Genomic DNA, 18,526 nt, shown 5'->3' on the forward strand with positions numbered 1-18,526 from the left:
TCGAAAGAAAAATGGAATTAAAACACACCCCAAGCTATTTTGATTGAGCTCCTTTTGTTTTAGAGAAGACAAAAAGTGAACAGTTGTCATCCTCGCAGGCCGGGAATGTGCCGGCTCACAGCTTCGTCCAGAACCTCAGCGAACGGAAAGTTCACGTGATTATTGATCCCGCTGGCTGATGCCGAAAGATTGTGCTTTTGAGAAAATACTGAGAGTAATGTCTCGGGACGCCTCTGTGACGACGTGGTTTCTTGCGACTCATCAGAGAGCGGATGCTGATTTGACTTTGGAGGAGAGGACCTGCCTGAATCTCCTCTTCAGCTCCTGCATGTTGGGAGATTTGGGCCGGGCTAGGTGGAGGCCTCCTCGACGTTTCTCGCCGTTGCCTCCCCCCAACGCCCGGGACACCTGTGCCATGGAGATCACGTGACCCACCAAAAATCAAAACAAACATCGGCGTGGCGTCGGGAGATGAGATCCCACCTCGTGGCACAGCTGCAGGAAGGCTGTGTGGACACCCTCGTGGTTTTCCCTGGCTGAGGCTTCGAAGTAAGCGCCCCCTGCGGGAAGGAGCAGGATTCAAGTCAATGTTTACCCCCGCAAATTTTGATCACCGCATTTTCAATACATACTTTACTCATCCAGTGATAGGACAACATCTAGCAAAAATGAGCAGTAGGCGGGTCCCACCTAGAGAGGACGCTAATGTCTCGCCTTCATCCGCCGGCACTTGTCGGGCTCGAAGCAGGTCGCTTTTGTTGCCGATCTGCAGCAGATTACAAAGATTAACGGGATTATCAACAGTTCACCTGCAGCAAGTGAAACAATTCCCCATCGGTCAGGGAGGCCAATGACCGCAATTGCCACAAAAATATTTTATTTTAAAGTCGGCTTTTGTAGCGCCTGGTGGCATGACGGCTTGCTAGACTTAGAGATTTCAGTTTGCATTATTCCAATTTTCATTATCATCACACAGTTGCTATCAATATCGCCCGAACGCCATCCCAAAATAATCCACTCGTAGTTAGTGCTATTAGCTATAGTTTTATATATATATATATGTATATAATAATGAATTTTTCTAATTGTTATTTTATACAGATTTTTTTATTTATTTATTAACTTAATGATCTGCTGTTACCCACCGCCTAATTTACCTGGCAACAGTGAAATAAGGAGACTAGCTTTTTTTTTTTTTTTTTTTTTTGGTTTGAACTTATTTTTTGGTGTTTTACACATTAGGGTGTAAAAACAAAATGGATTTAAAACAACAGCACCGGGTGACATCCAAACTCGTCACTGACCAGGATGACAGGAATGTTTCCTGAGGGGTGGATGCGTCTGACGTGCTGATACAGAGGTTGGATGGTGCGATAGCTGCTGTGGTCCGTGATGGAGAAGACCAGCACATAGCCGTCTGCCCAGTAGATGGACCTGCTGGTTGAAAGCTTGTAAGCAGAGTGCTCGCAAAGACAACACGCGTGCCTGACCTGTTGATCTGCTCCTGGCAGTAGAGGCCCTCGGCGTCGTCCTGCGCACAAACAATCATCAAGTGTTTGGGAGTGACAGCGCGGAGGACACGTCTGTGGAGGGTAGGGTAGCAAAATTACAGGAACTTTTCATGGGAATGAATTTATGGAAGGTGACAGAAAGGTAGCGAGTTGGATAAAATGAGCCTGAAGGTGACAGAAAAGCCCTTGTGGTGGCAACAAAGTTACGGACAGTTGTTCATGCCACCAGGAGGGGCTTCCTCAGACCCTCGTTATCTTGGCACCATAGGAAGCAAGCGTCTCCGAGGACCCGCTTTTCATAAACACGCTGCTCTTCTTAAAGTGACGGAGTGCCACAGCCTGCCTGCCCTAGCATCGCATCCTGTCGCTTCACACACACATTCCTGACCTCACTTGGAGATAAGGGTACAAAAACGGAAACTGGCAAGAAGCTTATGTGCCAAGCGTTGCCAACAATGACCGACGAGAAGCAGGCAGTGTATACCTGCAGGGCCACGCAAGGCGTGTCCTGGATCTGAAGTGACACCTCCTCACCGTCCAGGGTGACCTTTCTGGAGTAGAGCGCTCCTGCAAGGCCAACAAGCAGAGGAGTGAGACAATACTCTCAGTGCAAGGATAAGAAGGAAGATAAACATGGTGGAATTTACCTGTGTTGGCTTCATAGTCTCCAATAAAGCGTTTTGTCAGAAACCTGACAATGAGAGCTGAAAGAAAAAAAAAAAAAGTGGGAGAGCCAGCTTTTAGAAAACAAGCTGCGTTGACCTACGTGCCACCATTTGTTGTTATCTAGGCCGGAATTTCCCTTTTTAGGACGAGTCTAAAATAAACAGGTTCAAAGTCCCAAGTGGAGGAATGAGGCAAAATGCAAAAAGAAAATACCAATAAAATGCTCATTAGTGGTTAGAATAAGACAGGGGTGTCCAAACCATAGCCAGGTAGTCTTTTGAAGGCTGCCAAATTGCATCAATTATGCTCAGGTCATGTAACTTATGTTTCAAAATAACTAATATGCAGTACTGTGTGGAAAAAACATTTTGACTTCTGCGGTGTGTTTTTATACAGTACAATGCATTTTTTTCTTGTGAATGAAACATGTTTAAAAATGGATGGTTGGTCAGGATGATTTGCAATAACAAGTCATTCAAGATAACTTGGGAGCAGAATGACAAACTCGTATGTCAATGCACAACTACATAACGCCGATGGTTTGGTTTAAGCATGCTTCATCAAATAAATTTGAAGACTGTCAATGTCTCGAGAACGAAAGGATGAATGGCACTTGCATCTTTTGCCTTTTCTGGAGGGGGGGGTTTGGACACCCCTGTAATAAGATAACAGTAATCCTTGAGGAAGGAATTAATATTATCCTTCCTTTGCCGCACTCGAGCCCGGCTGGGAATTCAAACATGCTCGCTCACCAGTTTTGCCGACGTTGCTGGCCCCCAGCACCACGATCTTCACCGTCTTGTTGGGCACGCAGTCCGGTAGCGGGTACTCGGGGATTGGCACCAGCAGAAAGTTGGCGGAGCCGCTGTTGCTCATGGCTCTGGGTGCAGGGAAGGGGTCGCTCCAGCCAGCAGCATTGACCTCGGCTCTGTGTGGGAAAGAGACCACCCTCCTCCTCCTCCTCCTCCTCCTCCTCCTCCTCCTCCTCCTCCTCCTCCTCCTCCTCCTCTCTTTCCTCTTTTTCCTTCTCCTCCTCCTCCTCACGGCGTCAGCCCAGTATTCCCAGCTGGCCCCTGCGCTCTTATCCCTGGATCTGCTTCTGCTCCAGAGCGACACTTGAGAGCTGCGCCAAACACATGCGGTAATGCCTCAAAAGCTGGAGAAAAGTGTCAACAGATCTCCAGGCCACTGCGCCTGGAGGCGGGTTTGTTCGCACTGGGCACCGCACTGGGCAGGGAGAAAGACGAAGAAGAAGAGGAGGAGGCAAACTTCATTCACTGGACCGCCCTCCCTGAAAAGTTTTTTTCAAAGCCCATTTGAAGTTGATTCCAGAGGCGGTGCTAAGTGGTGGCCAGGGGTTGTCATACATATTGAAACAAATAAGAAAGACTTGTCACTTGACTACCGCAATAAAATTATCGTATTTTTTTAATATGTTAAATGCTGCTTGAGCTGACATAGGAAAGAAACCCTGAGAAGTAATTACGATGTGAATAGTCAAGCACGTTTGATTATGAATGGAATGGCTATGACGTGAGTGACGGGAATTGAGGCGTGCCCTGTCCAACGTGACAGTAGTAGTAAACAGGACAATTGAAATAATAAACATAGACGTAGAATTTTTACATAGACTAGCAGCAGCGGGTTTGCCGTATTGGATGTGGCAGCTCTGCCAAGTAAACCGATCGAATTAAATGGACTGAACTTCAGAATCTAAAAATAAGGTCCGTCAAAGTGTTGAAACATGGTGGTTGCATTCTGTTTTGGCTCAGTTTTTTTTTTTTTTTATCACTCGAACTGGCTCCTTAGACAATGTGAAAAGAAATATAAACGGTCATCGTTCGCACAAAAGCTTCAAATGTCTACAAGAAAACAAACCCTTAGAAGTCAGAGAAAGCCCACGAGAGCATCTGAACTTGCGTTGGGGTTACTGGGAGCCACATCAAAAGATGGCACCTATGCCCTGACTTGCAATTAATTTGAAGATTAGTGGTTAATTCTGAACCCGTAGTCATAACCCAGTTTTAGAGGGTGTGAAGACTTGTGCAACCAGCTTATCCGAATTTTTGCTCTTTAACTTTCCCTCTCAAATATATTATAAATAAACACGGACACGGACACATTCAATATGGCGGGGACGGGGCCGTACAATGAAGCGCTGGGGGCGAATCTTGTCTATGTGCATGGTGTGTACGGGGCAAAGTAGCTTTTAAAGCATTGAAGCCTCAAAGCTGTGCAGCCTCTCCCGGAACTGGGCAGCCGCATCGGCTGAACGTTTCACCGTCAGGGTTTGGTCCAACATGGCGGCGCACGGATGGAAATACTGATGACAGTCCGAAAGATCGCCTCGATTTGTACGATGGTGAGGTTTTGGCATTTTGGACTCCGTTATTAGCTGTCGGCGATAGGCAAGTCTCCGCGCTAGCCTACTTGCTAGTCATGCACTACATAATAAAGACACACTTTGAAGGCTTTTAGTTACAACTTTCGCTTTGTATCCATGCCAGAAGCGGCGAGGTCAGTGAATCCCGCAACGCGTTATTTACTTCAGTGAGACGTCATTCTTGCGCTAAAGTTGATTCTTGCCCTTTCCTGACTGATCATATTTGACTGGACATTAGGACGATCATCATTTCCACCTCCTGTCATGTGAGGGAACTTGTAATATTTCCACGCGTTGAGAAGGTGTACGAATTGAGCTTTGGCAACTGCTGATCAACATGTGCTTCACGAGGAGGTCAAAGTTGAAAGTAGAAGAGGAACCAGGAGTGCTTGTGTACAATTAGTTTACATCTGCAGTGAGAAATCGCCCACACCTAATTTAATTTCATTAGTGGAAAAATGATGGCTTGTTTCGAAGAGTGTAGCTCATCTATCTATGCCAATGACGTGCAGTGAGATTCAGAAGAATGAAATTCTCAATGGCAGACTGTACGAACAACTTGTGTTGCGCCTCTTACAAGACAATGATAGCTAAACTCGGAGGGTGTTCTGGAGGAATTGAGCTTTGACTTTAAATAAAGAAGTGATATCGCCCATGGAAAATCCTCACACCGGAGTAAAACTTGATCCTTTATTATATCTTCTCCTGCAATTTTTTCCCCTTCACAGGGCGCCAATGCCTCTGCCTTGGAGAAGGAGATTGGACCAGAACAGTTTCCTGTGAATGAGCACTACTTTGGCTTGGTCAACGTCAGTATCGACGGCTTTTGTCTCCATTTTCCAGTGCAATTTGCAGCAACAATCTTCTCTGTCTGTTCCCTAGTTTGGCAACACTTGCTACTGTAACTCGGTGCTGCAGGCTCTCTACTTCTGTCGCCCATTCAGGGAGAAAGTTTTGGCCTACAAGGTAAATCGGGGTACAGTGAGGCTAGCGGAGTTCCGCTCGGGCTCACTTCTCAGACACCTGTTTGCAGGTGCAGCCCCGTCGCAAGGAGTCTCTCCTCACTTGCCTGGCTGACTTGTTCAACAGCATTGCCACACAGAAGAAGAAAGTGGGAGTCATCCCTCCTAAGAAATTCATCTCGCGCCTGAGGAAGGAAAATGGTTGACACCTTTTTATCTCGTGGACTTTGGACTAAAACAGACTTGACCGTGTGCCATCTTCTCCACGCAGAATTGTTTGACAACTACATGCAGCAAGATGCCCACGAGTTCCTCAACTACCTCCTCAACACCATCGCAGACCTGCTCCAGGAGGAGACGAGCCAGGAGGGGCAGCAGAATGGAAAGTTGGTCCAGAATGGAGGAGCAGGGGGTGGTGAGGTAGTAGTAGTAGGGGGAGGGGGAAGTGGAGAGGGTGAAGGTGAGAAGGAGACGCAGCAGACGTGGGTGCACGAGATCTTCCAAGGAACGCTAACCAACGAGACACGTTGCCTTAACTGCGAAGCGGTGAGCGACATGAAATCACCTTGACTGCACCACCGAGCGCACGTGTGGAAGATGTTGATGATGTCACACTGGTGTTGCAGGTAAGCAGCAAGGATGAAGACTTCCTGGATTTGTCGGTGGACGTGGAGCAGAACACATCCATCACTCACTGCCTCAGGTGACTGACGGGAACCTCTGGGCATTTAGTCCTCCTGCGGGATAAACAGTTGCACTCTCTATTGCACCCGTAGAACAACCCTGAAGGAGGAGGGCTGTCAATCGAATATTTTCCAGAATCGATTATTCCAGCAATTAATAAAATAATGTTATAAAATGTCAGTTAATTTTAAGAGGGTGGCAGTAGGAGGATTTGGACAATTATAAGTTCAAAATGGCTATGCACGATTAACCGATTATCAAAATAGTTATTAATTTTGACATCTTTAACGAGTGGTGGAAAAATAAGATTATGCCCGGGTGGTTCTACTGGTACAATGAATTGGCTAATTTACAGACAAAGAGCAGACGAGTACTGAGATCTTAAGCTGGATCTAGAGCCCATGTGACCTTGGCTATGTGGCCGTCTCCTCGCAGGGGCTTCAGCAACACGGAGACTCTGTGCAGCGAGTACAAGTACTACTGCGAGCAGTGCCGCAGCAAACAGGAAGCCCAGAAAAGGTCGGTCGGCTTTTCTTCCTCGGTTGTGGCTTGTGGCTGATTGTTGCGTTAACAGATTTCGTCTACTCAGGATGAGGGTGAAGAAGTTGCCCATGATCCTGGCGCTGCACCTGAAGCGCTTCAAGTACATGGACCAGCTTCACCGCTACACTAAACTGTCCTACCGCGTGGTCTTCCCGTTGGAGCTGCGCCTCTTCAACACGTCGGGAGACGCTACTAACCCGGACCGCATGTACGACCTGGTGGCCGTGGTGGTGCACTGTGGCAGGTGGGACCCGATTCCCCCCCCCCCCCCCCGGGCCTCCCCTGCTCTGTTCCTCACTTGTGCCGTGTGTCCCTTGTAGCGGTCCCAATCGAGGACACTACATCACCATCGTCAAGAGCCACGGCTTCTGGCTCCTCTTTGACGACGACATCGTTGAGGTGCGTTGCGTTTAGCCATGATAACTACTTGTGTGAGCGGAAGTTGGTATCTGTGAGGACTCAAGAGTGTATACTCCTCCTAGGAAAAAAAACCCTGCCTGTCTTCCAAACATTGGAAAACCATGGTTCTGCTTTTCTGTTGTTCCTGTAGAAAATTGACGCACACGCCATCGAGGAGTTTTACGGCCTGACGTCGGATATTTCCAAAAACTCAGAGTCAGGATACATCCTCTTCTACCAGTCTAGAGACTGAAGCGGTCCGTCGTTGGCATTAACGTAACGGATGATACGAGGGCTGAGCTGTCTTGCCTTTTTTTTTTTTCCTTTTTCTAAGCGGCAGGATCGGTCAAGACCTCCCGGCGGCCTTGAAGAAGACAAACTCGAGCTGCGCCCGAGCTCAACAACTGACATGACTTTTTTTCCGTGTGCATATTCAAATGTGTGAAATGAGCTGGGCAGGTTCGGTTTGGTGAACACGGGCCCCGCGGCCCCTCCCTCCCAGGTGACTCAAAAGAGCTGTGGAGAGAACTTCTAAAGTTTATGTGCGTAATGTCATCAAAGGGCTTCTGGTACACCGGCAACACGCAGCCGCCAGGAACGTTGCCAAGCGGCAAACTCGGGTCCAAGGCGGCAGTCGCACTTTCTTGCACGACTGCTGCGCTGAACTCCATGGTAAACCCTCGTACATTTTGCTTGACTCTGCTGTTTGCAGCCAGGTCGAGATTGCCAATGAGATTCTCATTTTCCTCACCTGGATAAATAAAGGCTAAATCAATAAACACTCGGCGTATAAACAAACGCTACTCGCACGCTTTTGCGTCATTTGGGGGAAGACTGAAAAGCGCACTGTTTCAATCAAGTCAAACGAAATGATCATTATTTAAATATTAGTGTTGATTTTATTTTGACATCGCTCTTCACTAATGACTCCGCGTTTGTTTGTTGTACATGTGAGATTTTATTTGACTTTCATTTGGGGTCGAGAGTGCGCATGTGTACATACATAAAGATATTATCAGAAGCAAAAAATAAATGCTCGCTTGAAATAATAAAGCTAAAGAGCTTGAATTTCCACCTTATGGATAATTATAATCCCGCATCGACTGTACTTTGCCGACTTCACTCATGGCGCTTGATTTCTACAAGTGTCAAATGCTGCCCTCTAGTGGCTAAATGGTACTCAATTTGATGAGTGACAAAAACCAAAAGAAACCGACATTTTTGGCTCCAAATGCACAAAGGAGAGAAGAGTTACAGCACTCATTAATCACTACTTATCAGAAAGCAATCTGTACAAACACTGCAGCTCTGCTTACCTTCTGGCTCTCACATGCAATCACGCTGTCGTTTGTAGCCCAAGTCACACAGATGGAAAAACCGGGGGTGGTATTATGTAAATTGGCACCACAGTGACATCACAATCCACAAACCTGAAAAGTGCTCAGACATTTAGTGACACAACGTTGAATATTACACCTGATGAGACTTTTTGCATGAGACAATTATATTGCCTTGCAACAAAAACAAGCAGAAAAACGCATTGAGGTCATATTTACAGCGGGCATTTTATTGTATTTCAAAGATGATAAATTCAACAAAATGGTTTTAGTTCATACAGCTCGAAAATTCTTTTTAAATTCTTTGTGTCACACCCACGCAGCACACAGAGCTGTTTATGAAAAGAACAAAGCCCCCAACCAGCACCAGCACCACCACCATATCACACCAAGGTCTCAGAGCTCGAACCTTTCCCTGTGAAGAAATCCCAGAAGCTGCTCTTGCCTTCCTCTGGGGGCGCCTGCTTCACCCAAACGTTGCCGGCGTCCGCCGGCGGGTGTTGTCGACTGGAGGGGGAGGACACGCGGCACAAGGTGGGCTGGGCCAGACTGAGCAGGTTGTGGTGGGAGTGGAACTGTCGCATGTGGCGGATGGATTTGCCGGGCCGGATTTCTCCTGTTGGTACGCATTAAAGATCTTGACCGCAATTAAAATAGCAATGTCGTCAGCAGAGGCGGAAGGGATGCATACCGTATCGGTTGTCGTGCTGCTTCCTGCTCTGGTTCATCTTGAGCACACTGAGGAAGACCTCGCTACTCAGGCCGCCCTCCAGAGACGAGCGGGGTTCCATCGGGGACAGACTCCCGCTTGAGGCGCCGACGGAGTCCAGAGAGGTTCCTGTGTCCCGGCGGCCGCCCGAGCCGACGTCGCTTTCCTCCGTCACGTTACTACGGGTCAGTCGGGGTTATGGGTGCGTTTACAAGGCGGGCATCAAAAGGATGACTGTCGTCACCTGAGTTTGCGACGGAGCAGATAGTCGATGATGTCGGGGTCAGTCTGGATCAGGCTCACCAGGACTTCTTGTTGGAGTTCGGCCGACACCTATGCACACACGCTGGAATATTTAGAAGGACCACAACCAAGTAGGGTTCGCAATGCTTCATTGAGACGCCTCGTTATCAGTGCGGCACTAATATTATTCCTTCTTTACAGAGGATAAAGATCATAAGCTTCAACAGTAGCATTGTAATTGTAAGCCTCTTTTATGATAAATAATTCACTATTTGATAGAGCTGTGAAAACATCCCAAGTTGAGTCACTTGTATCTCAAGGCAACCCTGATGTATATTCCGGCTAAAAGTGAATCACCATGAAAAGTTTCCTGTAGTTCTGCATAAGCACCAGCGTGACGTTGATGATGGCCGTGCTGTCCTCGATGCCAACGGCCTGCGGACCGGCGTCTCCTCCTCGTTCCCTTTGAAGCAGGTTCGGCCCAAAGATGACCGCCAAATTGGCGGCCGTCATCTTGTTACCGGGGATCTGGGCAGGGCAGAGAGGCACTTTTGTGAGCAGAAGGTCAAAGGTTGACTTGATATGGGTCCAATAACAAAGTCTGTGTACTCTGTAAGAACCCACACCGACCTCCTCATCGTTGGTGCCGACGCTGTCCTGGGCGAAGCTGTGCACAGTGTGCAGGAAAGTGAGGAGGCGCAGCAGCGTGTCACAGTTGCAGGGAGGCAGCAGGTAGAGCAGATGCTGCAGGTAGTGGAGTTGCTCCGCTCCTCTGAGGACTGGCCCGCAGCCACCGAAACAAAAATCAGGTGGAAACGATTGATGGACTTCCAAAAAAAATCTATCCTGGCAACAGCGGCAGACTTCCACTGCGCAGTTGTCATGCGTGCGTACGGTTAGCGTGCAGGAAGGCGGGGTACAGCTCTCTGGTGAGAAGAGGGTCCGGCATGTCCCTCAGAAACTCTTTCAGCAAGGCAGCCACGTCGTGCACGCTGTGCTCCTCGTCCAGCTGAATGTCCACGCCTGCGTCAAAGTCTTCTCTCAGCTGCGGGGCGGCAACGACGGAATGTAAACGTATGCATTTATCACCGCGCTCATCACGAAGTGCGCTCACCTGGCGCACCCTCTTCTTGGAGCTCCCGACTCGGAAAATGCCCACGGTCTGAAGACCTAAAGGGACGGAAAAAGGAGAATCAGGCGTGCCCGTGGGACGCGGCACAAAGACGGGAGGACGGCTGCCTCACCGTGAGACTCGATGTGGCCGCAACAGCGCTCCAGTACTCGAGGCACTTGGGGGTAGACCGGGTTGAGGCTCAGCTTGCTTTGGCTCCTGCACTCGGATGAGCCGCCGCTGCCACTCTTCTTTGGCTCCAGCTCCGCCGGATGGGATAGCTGCAGCGCCTCCAGCAAGCGGGACTGACTCTCCACCAGGTCGGAGATGGAGTCCACGGAGAGGCCGCCCTGCGACGGGACCGTTTGGGTTATGTTCCATAAAATTGATCTGACGATGACCTAAAGTTAGTTCAGTTTTTTTTTTTTTTTTGTCAATTATTTGATCACCAAGTTTGGATTCTTCCAATTTGCTTCCTTGCTGCCTCAATTCAGTTTTTGTAGATTACAATGACTGAAGTGTTACCCGTCTCTGTCCTCGCCCAACGGAGTCCAAAATGCAGTGCGGCGGCGCCGGCGCAACCGATTTTGCGGGCACGTTCCCCGAGAGCAGTTGGCGCTTCTCGGCCCTGAAGCGCAAGACGCTGGCCTCCAGCTCCAAGCAGTCACGTCGACTCTCCTTCATGGCATCCTGACGCCGCTTGAAGGCCCGGTCGTTGGCGATGACCTGCGACAGCGGGATGCCGAATGCCTTGGGGGCAGATTCTGAGAAATAACAAGTGCTGTTCTGTTAGGACAGACCAAACTGAACAATTGAGGATGGTGCACCCCGATGTGCCTAAAATGTGCCTAAAAACCAAATCCAATCTCATAGTCAGCCAGAAGAGGGCGCTAGCAGGCGTTCATGTGCTTTTCTAAGCCAGGTAACCCATGGAGGCCTGCTTTGGCAGAGCTTGGCTCTAAGCTCCTCGCTGACCCCGACGCACGCTGCCCGACTTTAGGCCACGTTTGCTGGCATCCGACAACAATGGCCGCTGATCCGCTTGTTTGGTAACATCCTTGACATCTTGTGGCCACTGACAGTTCTTTACTGGGTTTGGTGCAGATGGATGCAAATTTGGATCTAGGTTTGACTCAAGTTGTTCAATATTTTGGTGGCGGGGTATCTGTTTTTTAATTTCTTTTGTTTTCCACTAAAACTTAAAATAGCCTGATGCAATCAAGAATAGAAAAAGCTTCATAACGTCGAAGAGACCAAATGCTCATTCCCAAATCCAAATGATAAGAACCAATTTTACTTTTTGTGATTTGGCCAAAATTTGAGAAAAAAAAAAAGAAAAACATTCCTTTTTTTTGTTGTTGTTTTTCCGCAAGATAATAAAAGGAGACAAATGTTGAGTCAGCCTTACAACTGCTAGCTTGCCTATTTAAAATGGAAAAAAACAAAGGATACTTTGTATTATCATTGTACATCTTCATTCTATTTTGGCCACTTTAAAGCTGCGTCAAGGATTTGAAGGCAGGAAAACACCAGCTTCCGTGGTTATTAATTGCGCCACGGAGGATGCTTGACGGCTGCGAGAAGACGGGCGGAGCCAGCAGGAGCGGGGCCAGCTCCCGATGTTCCGGGTTCTCATTAACAGGGTTAGCCTTCAGCTAAGTCTAAGTGGGAGCAGGTGCTGCGTCTTTAAAGATCTGCACCACCGTTCGTTGACCTTCTTTAGAATTTATATATACTTTTTGGGTAAATAATGCAAAACACTATTTCATGGTATTTAAAATTGTATACTGGAGCAGGGGTGCTCACACTTTTGCACCTTGGCAGCTAATTTTAAAATGACCAAGTCACAAAGATCTAACCAGTACATATTGAACATTTACACCATTATTATTATTATTTATAGTCTTATGTATATTATTATTATTATTACTTCAACAAGGTGAAAAAGCAACTATCCTCCTGTCCAAAATGAGTTCATTCATTTTTTGCTCACGAGCTACACAACCAACATTTTCGACCATTAATCCACATCTTTTTTTGTCATTGCATATGTGCATTCAACTCACCACGCTCTTTTTTTTCCTTGGAAAACGAGTCAAACTTCCTGCGCAGTGATTTTCGGCGTTTGCGTATTTCTGCAAAGGAACAAATACGATTTATTCTCACATCTTCTCGACACACAGGTGCACGTTTGCTATTAAAACAACTTTGGGTATAAATGATCTGTTAGCAGGTCATTAAATGTTGTGCAAATCGAATGACGCTGTTGTGTGGCCTCACAAATTGGGCCTGGGTGTTCTTTTCCTGAAGTGTGGAACACGAAGCCCACAAAAAGGACACAGGATCATGAGAACGAGCAAATACGAGAAAATGTCTCTCAAAGCGATGACAGAGAATTCCACGGAGCTCGCCAGCGACTAAATACGTCTGGCGACATTCAACAGCGCAACCCTCAAAATGTTAGCGAAGGACAACAGGAAGGGGTGGGGGTGGGGGGGGCGACAGATGTGACCCAACGTGCTCACCTCAGGGGAGAAACAGAGCGGGAAGATTCCCACACTTGCTTGAGGGGGTGGAGGAAAAAAAAAAAAAAAAAAAAAAAAAAAAACCACCAACCCGTGTCCAAGAATAAAAAAAATAAATAAAAAATCAAAATACACTTCATGCCATTCTCAAAACAATTACGCACAATGAAAAGTTAGTTTATGGTCCTGTACTGTATATAGATTTGATTGATGAATTGATTGACATGTGACAACCATGCAAATGTTGCTAGCCAGCCAGCAGCCCGTTTGAAAGCTGAACACTGCTCAGAAGTTAAGTGCCCTGAGAAAGCTTGCGAGACGAGGCTAAGAAAAGCAGCTTACAGTCTCGCCGGACACATAAACACACGAGTGCAATGCCTGTGGTTTCCGCGTCTTACGTTTGAACGACCAAAGTTGAAAGCACACGATGGTCCTCGCGCTTTTGACAACACCGGCGGATAGAAGAGAAAGCGTTTACGATGACTTAAGAACTTGCCGTGCCTCATTTGAAGCTGCCGGTGACATTTTGAACATCTGGAAGCAAGTTTGGATGAGGAACTGGGCCGCGGCCCAAAATCATGGCATGTTTGCAACTCAGAGAGCTCCAAATCACTGACGCTGAGAACCTTGATTAGCTCGACTCGACTTGATTTATAGAGGCCTTGATCAACATGCTTAACAAATTGCTGGCTTGTTTCTTTCAGTGATGTCATGGAGGATAAAGTCAACAAAGTCACTGATTGAGAAAATAAATTTGAAGATCTCAACTTTATTATTCTTGCAAATGACAGTTGAATGCTTCATGTGCATTAAGTTTTATAAATAGCAATGCTAATTTTGTTTTAGCCTGTCTATGGGGTTTTGAATCACATGTTAGCATTAAGCTAGCACCCTTTTTTTATACAAGACTACTCTCTTTTGTGTTAGGGTTAGTTTTACAGTGTACCTTAACTGGGGTGATGAATCAGGTATTTTCTGTTCATTTTATAAGTTCAACTAGTTATTCTGGAACACATTTACAATGTGTTCAAAACTTACGGGAGGGCTAAAACTTGTTTTTCGATTCTTTACACTGGATATTTCAAGCTCTGGTCCTCGACGGCCGCTATCCGGCACATTTAGATTTTCCCATCCTCCAAGGAACCTGATTCAAATGCTCAGGACAAAACTTGGTAACCCTTGCCCTGGAATGCATCCCACGCCAAAGTTTGGGCTTCACGTCATTGACATAAGAAATGACAAGATTGTTCATTTTTACTCTCGAGATAAAGCGACAAAGCTCCCTTGCTTTCCCTGTCCAAAGTTTTCCCTTTTTGTTCCATCGTCTCCCTCCAAGTTCTCGCAAGCGTCTCCCCATCAATCAGCCCGCTTTGCCTTGTAGTTCTCGCGCTCTGCTCGTCATAAATCCGAGCGCCTTCCAAAGCCACACTTGGCCAATGACAACAAGAATGCCTCCATGTACCTCTGGGAATGCTGATCTTGAAGTGGAGCTCCCTCTGGTCCAGGTGGAACAGGGCCACTTGCTGCAGTCTGGCTCGCTCCACTTCCGACAGGTTCTGGATGGCCGCGGGCTGGAGACGCACGCTCTGACCCAACATGTTGGCCCACGTGAGGCCCCCCTGGCCAGACGCAAAAACACACGTGACATGTGGAGTGGAAACATGAAGCTCCCTCATCTGGCAAGATTTAGCGCAAAAAAGATTGCTAGGTTGTCTGCCGCCGCCAAGTTCGGGCACACGGATGGGCCCGCTGGCTATTATATTGTCAGGAACAGGACATTGGATCAAAACAATGTGGAATTTTCCGCCACGTGATTGATGAACGGGCGTACGATAGAAATGTGGATCTTGCTTTTCTAATCACTTTGTAGTGAGAATACGGTTGTGTGCCAAGAGGCTAAACTGAAACGTTACCAGTCTTGGAAGGAGGTCAAAGTGTCAAATAATCCCTAATAAGGCAATTGTATTGTGGAAAAAACATGTCCTGAACATTTTCAAGTCTGAATGCGGAAGGAGGTAAAATTCTAACAATTTGTCCAAACTATTTATCAACGCAAATGTTCAAGTTGAAATGAATCCAAAATGATGTCAACATGTTAAATAGCTTATCATTTGCTAACTTGACTGTAAAATTTGAGGAATTTGAGGAGTGTGATGGTTAGGAATGTTAAATAGCATGAATGCTTTAAACATTTTTATCTTGTGGATGATTCAGTGCAAATTGCGATGAGGCGGCCAAAGGCTGATAGCGTCTGTCATGTAAGAAAAACAACAACAACAACGTGAGGCCCACTTGCTTATTCCTTGGATAAACAACTAGTGGAGAGCAAAAAAACTCTACGATGCCCTGGAGGTTTTGCTGCTCCATTTGGGAATCACAATGTGACCAGCCGACGGAGCAACGACAGGCGCACGACGAGTTCATCCGCACATTGTGATGTCCCTTGCACACTTTTTTTTTTTTTTTTTTAAAGTAACAATGTGATTCTACCACCAGTTTCAGCGTCAGTACATTCAAAGGTGAATTTAACTTTCACTCGGAGTAAAAAGACAATTTTGAAGACAACAAACAAGCAAACTGTCAAGGTACAAATACCTGCTTTGTCCGTCTGGTTGGAAAATTCTCAAAATGTATCCCGAGGCCCACCTCGCGTTCGCTATCTGGACCCCATTGAGGCGAGTGGCACCGTTTGACTCCAAGCACAGCGTGAGTAAAGCGAGGGAGTTGGGGAGGGAGGTCCAGAGAAAGGAGTTAGATTACAACAAGAAGAGGAGGAGGAGGAGGACAAGTTGCGACTTCCACGAGCTGCACAACATAAACATGGGGAGGGGTGTGGTGGCTCATGTTGGAGCTCTGAAGATCAATGTTGAGAGAGAGAGGAGGAAATTGGACGCAGTGTGTGGTGCATGTGTGTGTGTGTGTGTGTGTGTGTGTGTGTGTGTGTGTGTGGGAGGGGGGTGTTCAGGTGAGTGCCAAAAGGAGGAGGATTAAAACGTTGGATTAAAAAGGACGCAGGCACAGACGCTGAAGATGAGTGCAGACGTGACAGAGCAAAGCATCATGGGTGGCTGCGCGTGCGTGCGTGCTAGCAGGCAAGCGTGCACACGCGCGCACGTGTGCTGACTCAGTCTTAAAAAAAAAAAGAGAGAAAAAAAAAAAGAAAAAACAGGATGGATGAGACCGACACGCGCGCGCGTGCGAGACACTTTCTTGGACAACACTGCCCTCTATTGGCCGAAGAGCGCTCATGAGATAGCGCGTGTGTTGAACATGCACAAGGGTGTGATGTAATTCAAAATATTAGAAACTGCTGCCAATCCGTCCCAGTGCGCTTTCAGAAGCATAATAAAAAGGAAACTGCAAAAACATTGAGAGGGTATTATTAGCATTGACCACTGGGGGGAGCTAAAGGGGGAAGGGCAGGGGCAGAGCAACACCAGCGGAACTAATTGTTTTCCTGACTTATTGACATGATTTCCCTACTTTTCAAATGAGCTTGGGCAGGAAATGCCGACGGTGAAAAGGAGATGGGGAACTAGGATACGGACGGTCACTCACTTCTCAACTGCCTCCGTTCTCTAAACAGGACGTTCACGCCCACGGCCAGGGCTGCACTGGCCGTCAGAACCTGGTGGGTCAACATATTTTGGGACTGTTTGAACTTTATTTAATCGTTTTCCTGAATCTATTTGTCTGCAAGAAATAATTCAGAGGGAGCAGCCCGTTACAATATAGACACAAAACATCAGTGCAGGGGCGGAGCTATGTGGTGGCCAGGGATGGTCAGGGTGTTTGATTTTTAAATTTTTTTTTTTTTTAATTGAATATGCTACTGCTCGTTGGAGTAGCAGTTGTCTGAAGGTATTTACTAATGACCTGGATAATACGTGATTTTCATGAGGTGTTAGCACTAAACTAATCTAATATGCAATTCTACATTTGGTTAAATAATGTTTTTTTTTGTTTTTTTTGTTATGTGTGTCAGTTTGACAGTAAACTCCACGGAGTGACAAATCAAGCACACTTGGCTTCTTTTTTGGAGGTGGAGAACTATGTCAATCCCAATTAGAACACAGACGTTTCTCTCGTCCACCCGAAACCTCAGTGAACCTGATACAAAGCGACACCGGAGAACAGGCGGTGTTGACGTCTTATCTCTGACTGAATTGATCCATCGTTCCAAGACACGTCATTACTTTTAGGCTTACCGCAAACACGCCCAGCAAATCCACAAACACCACACAGTGAGAAATAAGTGGACCCTTGATTTGACTTTTTTTTCGAAGTCACAATTTCACTCGCAGAAAACACCAGGAATTAGCCAGCTCCATCTGGGCTTTGATTATGATAAGACTCATATACTTCTGGGGAAACATGCTAGAATCTTTCGTCCAATCAGAGTTCAGCTTTTGTATTGCCATGTCAATTCAATCTGCCTGTGGTCTTTCCAAATAGTATTCCTGACCTTCGAAACAAACGATATTAGCAACGGTGCAGTTTCCTTCGCCAATTACATTTCCTATTTATCCTCACAGGGTCAGAGCACTGACCCACAACGACGTCTCTGATTGGTCGATCACAGCACAACTTGCTACAACTTACTTTGATTACAAAACACATTTGTAGCAATCTGCATGCCCGTACTAAATCAGCATCCGCCGACCTGAGCATCTTGTGAGTGTGAAGTTGACGATGCTAACCTCATGGTAGAAGTGCATGTCGGATGGCGCTCGGCAGAATCCCGAAGGCCAGGATGCCAGCTGCTCGGGTCCATCCGGCGAGAGCGTCACTCGGGTGCCTCGTCCGATGCTTCCGCTCATCAATAGGAGAATGGAAGCTGCTTGTGCTGCTGCTGCCACATTTTCTTCTCATTCCATCTTTTTCTTCAGCTGCTTCCCCTCACATGACGAGCCCTTCCCCAGTCCAGCTACCAGGGTCACTTTCATCTGTGGCGAGATACGCCGCACGTCACTTCATGATTCTTCCCTTCTCCTCCTCTGGGGCTCTTTCCTGAAAGAAATCAAGCAGCACACACGCCAAGCCGCATGCCACCCAGCCTGTAGTTGTCAGTCCTTCCTGTGTGTGTGTGTGTGTTGTGTGTAGATAGCATGCCGTGCTTTGCGCTGTCAGAAACAGGAAGTGTGCAGCTTGCTTGTTTGGCCCTGATGAGCCATCTCCTGTGTGTATGCACACGGGTGAGAAAGGACACGTCAGTAACTCAAAGCTTGGGCAGGTTCTTTGAGCATTTTTTTTCAATATTTCTATTTGATAGAATCGTTGAAACTACTAGAACAACAAGAAGCTTTTACATGTTACTACTAGTGAGGCAAAACTGCAAACTTGGTGATACCTGCATGTTACTAGTGACCCTGACGCTTGGTAATGTAAATTTGAATTTCTCTTTTTGCCAAAGGTGACACATGGCATGAATCTTGTGACTGAAATGAACTGCC

The 18,526-nt window shown here is 47.0% G+C and overlaps 3 protein-coding genes across 5 annotated transcripts; 1 reads left to right on the plus strand and 2 right to left on the minus strand.

The window, feature by feature from the left end:
• Positions 1-37: 37 nt before the first annotated feature.
• On the minus strand, positions 38-3,129 carry rasl11a (RAS-like, family 11, member A). Of its 2 annotated transcripts, none has more exons than XM_088377438.1 (8): positions 2,930-3,129; positions 2,159-2,215; positions 1,996-2,078; positions 1,491-1,531; positions 1,305-1,434; positions 691-766; positions 484-560; positions 38-408 (listed from the first exon to the last, which is right to left on the minus strand). In XM_088377438.1, the coding sequence occupies exons 1-8, from the start codon at positions 3,051-3,053 to the stop codon at positions 262-264; spliced, it is 735 nt and encodes a 244-aa protein (XP_088233564.1). In that variant the 5' UTR covers positions 3,054-3,129; the 3' UTR covers positions 38-261. The 2 variants fall into 2 exon arrangements, with proteins under 2 accessions (XP_088233564.1, XP_088233573.1); XM_088377447.1 differs by having other exon boundaries at positions 1,491-1,583; positions 2,930-3,079.
• Positions 3,130-4,344: 1,215 nt separating this feature from the next.
• usp12b (ubiquitin specific peptidase 12b) lies at positions 4,345-7,929 on the plus strand. The gene is made up of 10 exons (XM_088377314.1): positions 4,345-4,539; positions 5,289-5,369; positions 5,443-5,526; positions 5,594-5,723; positions 5,794-6,068; positions 6,149-6,225; positions 6,642-6,725; positions 6,796-6,993; positions 7,070-7,148; positions 7,300-7,929. Exons 1-10 carry the CDS (start codon positions 4,492-4,494, stop codon positions 7,399-7,401), a joined length of 1,158 nt encoding a protein of 385 aa, XP_088233440.1. The 5' UTR covers positions 4,345-4,491; the 3' UTR covers positions 7,402-7,929.
• A 765-nt stretch (positions 7,930-8,694) lies between these two features.
• On the minus strand, positions 8,695-18,198 carry arhgap36 (Rho GTPase activating protein 36). Of its 2 annotated transcripts, none has more exons than XM_088377181.1 (12): positions 17,774-18,198; positions 14,536-14,692; positions 12,615-12,683; positions 11,074-11,312; positions 10,682-10,898; positions 10,552-10,607; positions 10,332-10,482; positions 10,068-10,216; positions 9,795-9,965; positions 9,439-9,527; positions 9,177-9,373; positions 8,695-9,101 (listed from the first exon to the last, which is right to left on the minus strand). In XM_088377181.1, exons 1-12 carry the CDS (start codon positions 17,891-17,893, stop codon positions 8,869-8,871), a joined length of 1,848 nt encoding a protein of 615 aa, XP_088233307.1. In that variant the 5' UTR covers positions 17,894-18,198; the 3' UTR covers positions 8,695-8,868. The 2 variants fall into 2 exon arrangements, with proteins under 2 accessions (XP_088233307.1, XP_088233316.1); XM_088377190.1 differs by lacking the exon at positions 17,774-18,198 and adding an exon at positions 15,669-16,163.
• Between the last annotated feature and the right edge of the window lie 328 nt (positions 18,199-18,526).

The sequence above is a fragment of the Syngnathus floridae genome, chromosome 1 (assembly GCF_059516105.1).
Source record: "Syngnathus floridae isolate MCC-2025c chromosome 1, RoL_Sflo_1.0, whole genome shotgun sequence".
NCBI lineage: Eukaryota > Metazoa > Chordata > Actinopteri > Syngnathiformes > Syngnathidae > Syngnathus > Syngnathus floridae.

What these genes read in the sequence shown, in the direction of transcription:
- rasl11a (XM_088377438.1), bottom strand. Translation starts at nt 3,053, where the DNA reads ATGAGCAACAGCGGCTCCGCCAACTTTCTGCTGGTGCCAATCCCCGAG. An exon ending in AGACTATGAAGCCAACACAG is followed by an intron (nt 2,079 to 2,158) that starts GTAAATTCCACC and finishes TTGGCCTTGCAG; the next exon opens with GAGCGCTCTACTCCAGAAAG. An exon ending in GAAACATTCCTGTCATCCTG is followed by an intron (nt 767 to 1,304) that starts GTCAGTGACGAG and finishes AATCTGCTGCAG; the next exon opens with ATCGGCAACAAAAGCGACCT.
- usp12b (XM_088377314.1), top strand. Translation starts at nt 4,492, where the DNA reads ATGGAAATACTGATGACAGTCCGAAAGATCGCCTCGATTTGTACGATG. An exon ending in AAACAGGAAGCCCAGAAAAG is followed by an intron (nt 6,726 to 6,795) that starts GTCGGTCGGCTT and finishes TCGTCTACTCAG; the next exon opens with GATGAGGGTGAAGAAGTTGC. An exon ending in TTGACGACGACATCGTTGAG is followed by an intron (nt 7,149 to 7,299) that starts GTGCGTTGCGTT and finishes TTGTTCCTGTAG; the next exon opens with AAAATTGACGCACACGCCAT.
- arhgap36 (XM_088377181.1), bottom strand. Translation starts at nt 17,893, where the DNA reads ATGAGCGGAAGCATCGGACGAGGCACCCGAGTGACGCTCTCGCCGGAT. An exon ending in TTGGGCGAGGACAGAGACGG is followed by an intron (nt 10,899 to 11,073) that starts GTAACACTTCAG and finishes GTCCCGTCGCAG; the next exon opens with GGCGGCCTCTCCGTGGACTC. An exon ending in CTGCTCCGTCGCAAACTCAG is followed by an intron (nt 9,374 to 9,438) that starts GTGACGACAGTC and finishes ACTGACCCGTAG; the next exon opens with TAACGTGACGGAGGAAAGCG.